Source organism: Egretta garzetta, unplaced genomic scaffold, assembly GCF_000687185.1.
Source record: "Egretta garzetta isolate BGI_Z169 unplaced genomic scaffold, ASM68718v1 scaffold688, whole genome shotgun sequence".
Lineage (NCBI taxonomy): Eukaryota > Metazoa > Chordata > Aves > Pelecaniformes > Ardeidae > Egretta > Egretta garzetta.
In genome coordinates, this window is record NW_009260514.1 from 97679 (window position 1) to 101434 (window position 3756).

A 3756-nucleotide genomic window follows, 5' to 3' on the forward strand; every position below is an offset into this window, starting at 1 on the left:
GGACGACGACCCTCTCAACCACCTCCGAACGGCCTCACGGAGCCCGGAGCAGCCGGGGGGCTCTGTCCCCTCGATTTGGGACTGAGCCGCAAGCTGCTCTCGCACGTCTGGGGTTTCGTTTTCACCCCCCTGTTTTCTCGCTTTCCCACTCGAACCCCTCCAAGGACAATATTTCCTCTTGAAGCAAGGAAATGTCATCTCAGAAACGTGTGAAAGCAGCTACGCAGGGGGAAAAAAAAAAAAAAAAGGGAAAAAAAAGCACATAAAATCAGTACAAAGTAATAAAAATCAAGAATGCGTCTCTTATGCCCTAGAAATCTTTAAGAGCAAGAAAAATATCACACATTTAGTCTGTTTTTACTGTAAATCTTGTTGTAAGAGTCACACTGATGGGAGAAAACTAAAATAACTTTTTAGAGGAGTTCTAGACAAAATACATTGCCGATTTCTTTCACTTTTATTTTTCCCATAGCTTATTGCTTAGAATGAATCCGAAACACAGTTTGCGCTGCTATCAAGCCTGTTCAGAGTTTATACTGGTGTTTCTCTGGTTTCCTCATACAATATTACGCAGCCACTTGCTTTGCCAAACCCATCAACCCCGAGTCAGCCAACGGCGATTCCACCACTACCAGACAAATTGCTAACACATCCTTCTGGTGAAGAAAACCCCTTTCCCACCACCAAACTGCTGCTTTTCTCCTGCTGTAACCCCCCCAGGATCACAGGGAAGCATTTTCCCCAAGAGGGATGGAGCCCTTTGCTCCTGTCTCCCAAGTTCCTGGCTTTGGGGCCACCAGTTTTGCATTTAAGAGGTGTCCAACCACCATCTGCTCTCAGCATACACTGTGATTTTCTTTACCCCTGGTTTTCACGGGGAGCTCAGCTCATCTATTTGCACACACGGTCGAGGAGCGCTGGCTGCTTTAACCACCTCTAAAAATCTGCCTGAGGGTGTATTGAAGCGCTCAGAGTTGGCAACCGCTTCAGAAAATACTATTTGCAAGCAAAATTGTTAATTTTCCAGAGAATGAAGCTGAGAAATTGCTGGGATTCACATGAATAGATTTTTAAGGGGAAACATTATCTGCTTGGCTGCCAGTAATATTTCAAGATCTAGATGGGGCTGAAAGCAGGAGCCGAGCTCCCTTCTGGCTCACGTGGATGAGAGCCTGGAGGGAGAACGGGGCCGATGCTGGCCCTCAGCCCAGCAGAGGTGCTGGGACTGCCTCTCCTCCCATCACTGATCATCCCACCTGCTTGGTGAGGCTGGAGGGGCTCCTTGATGAGCAACCGAGAAGGAGGGGTAATTGCCGAGAGGCTGGGACTTAATGGCAAGAGAGCAAGATGAGAGGACATCCCTCTCAACCATGGGATGGCTTTTTCCACTTATGCCCAAATGATCACTGGGGGAAAAGTTAGAAATCTCTTCATACTGTGTTTTTAAGGCAAAATGTAAGCACTATTGCCAGCTCTGTTTTCATGACCCTAAGGAACTGAAGTACTGTCCTAAAAGCTGGGGCATCCAATGAGCATCTGAGGATCCCCCAGGAAGCGGGAGCCACCATGGGCACTGCAGGCTCTGCCAGCCTTGGCTGCATCTTCTACTTCCCTGCTGCCATGGGGCAGTGCGAATGGATAACCCACATCCAGAGCCTGGATGAGGGTGGGTACCTCTGCTAAAGAAAAGAGCTGGAGAAAGAGAGGGGGATCTCTGGCTACTAACGCTATCCTGGGCAACCAGAGGTTCATTCTGGGGCTGATAAAAGACCTAGATCCAGCGTGCAAGAGCTGCAGACAGCACATCATGCTGCTGCAAGAAACGAGTTAGAAAATATTTGAGCAGTGTTTACTGCGTTGGAGGCATCTCCAAAGCAAAGGCAGGACCAGAGCTGGGAATTTTCCCCCACTGATGTGTTTGATCTCTTTTCCCCAGGGTAAAGTGGCAACCAGCTCTTCCAGCCCTGTTGTCACAGCTTCGTTACCAACCCCATCCCAGGCCAGACACATACCCATCAGCGAGGGGGAGATCTTCAAGCTTCCAGGCAGGCTGAGTGAGTAGATGTTGAGCAAGTCAATGCTGCTTAAAAAAGTTCCCACAGGGTGGGATGTGGTGGGTACAGCTGTGGTGTCCCACCCAGGGACCATTGCCTGCTGCCAAGGGGGACAAGATGGACCAGTCATCAGGGTTTGTTTTCTCTCTGGGGCATTTTTGACCTGTGAGTGCTCAATATAGAGGGAAAGTTTGGTGACGGAGCAGACTAGTATCCCACCCTGCCCCTTAGCAGTTTTGAAAGTGGAGATTGAGTTGTTTCAGAGGCTGACCCTGGTTTCAGGAATCCAGCCCTCACTGTGGAGCAAGGATGACGTGATCCACTGGCTAAGATGGACTGAGAAAGAGTATTCCCTTCGGCAAACTGACGAAAGCAAGTTTGAAATGAACGGCAAAGCCCTGTGCATCCTCACCAAGGATGACTTCAGATACCGAGCTCCGAGCTCAGGTTAGACCAAGGGCAAGGGTGTTTCTGAGGACCATCCAAGTACAGCACAAGCTGTGGTCTGCTGCGAGGGGCTGGATGGGTCCCAGCAGACCAGGCTTTAGCTCTGGCCAGTTGGGTGCTGGAGACAAGGTCAACCCTCTTCCTTCCTTTAGTCCATCTGGACTGCAAATGCTTTGGCATGGGGCATAACCTCTTGCTCTGTAGCAAAGAAATCTAAGCAACAGCATCAGCCAAGAGGGACTTGTAATATAAAATCATCTGAGCAGACTTTCCTTCCCTGCAGGTGATGTGTTATATGAAATACTCCAGTACATTAAAACTCAAAGAAGAGCTCTGGTGCGCAGCCCCTTGCTGAACTCATCCTTCAGGGAAGCCAGGAGCACAGAGGAAGGTATAATGGAGAATGGCAGCTGTCCATCAAGCAGAGCCTGCCCTCAGCTCCAGTGGGTTGCACACGTCTGGGGTTTGAAGCTCAGCTAGCTGAACCCATCCCGCCCTACCTGAGCAAGGCAAGCAGGACAGTCCTGGAGGTGGCAGCCAGGTCCAACAAAGTCCAGGTCACCAGGAAAGTTTGTAGGGATGAAGCAGGTCTGGTCAGAATCAGGTCTAGACAGCACCAGGTAGGTCCATGGTGACCAGGCAAGGCTATGGCTGCACTAGGAATGCTGTCTGCAGACTGAGATCAGGGAAGACCCCAACAGCCCTAGGCTGGACACTAGTCCTCTATGCAGCATAGCTGGGAAAGGGCTAAGGATGCAGGGCTGAGCTTAAATAGAGCTTCTGGGCCGATGGGTGGAGTGGGGAGAGGCTCCAGGTGAGGCTCATTAGTGCCCCTGGGGGGGGAAGCTAGGTTAGGGTCCAGATAGGTTGATATCAGGCTTTGTATTGAAGTGGAGCTGGGAGTGCTTGGCTGAGCTCTTCTGCTGCCTCAGGTGTAGGGTGGGGAACATCTTAAGCCCCCCCCCCCCCAACAATTTATAAGGGCATGCCTGTATTCTGCTACATTCTCCTATTCCAGGTTTTCTTCTGCATCTGACCCTTTTCTAAGTTTTTTTCTTTTTCTAAGGCTCCTGCCTTAGGAAAATCCCAGGCTTTCCTCAGCACCTTCCTCCTTGGGCTGGGCTGGTACTAGGCTAAAAATTAACCTGGGCTGTCCCTCCCCACCTCTTTCATCCTGGGACCCGCCATGATGCATCACAGGGGGGTTTTGTTGTTGTTGTAGGGACAGACTGTGGTGGGGAGGCCGCCCCGGTGG

General features: G+C 50.6%; 1 protein-coding gene across 1 annotated transcript in view; it reads left to right on the plus strand.

Annotated features, from left to right (window-relative positions):
* Positions 1–357: 357 nt before the first annotated feature.
* ETV7 (ETS variant transcription factor 7) overlaps positions 358–3756 on the plus strand; it is a 6040-nt gene continuing 2641 nt past the window's right edge. The window contains exons 1-3 of the mRNA XM_035900140.1: positions 358–2054; positions 2337–2501; positions 2785–2892. Coding sequence (XP_035756033.1) covers positions 1913–2054; positions 2337–2501; positions 2785–2892 — 415 coding nt within the window. The 5' untranslated portion in view covers positions 358–1912. The remainder of the gene's footprint in view (positions 2055–2336; positions 2502–2784; positions 2893–3756) is intronic.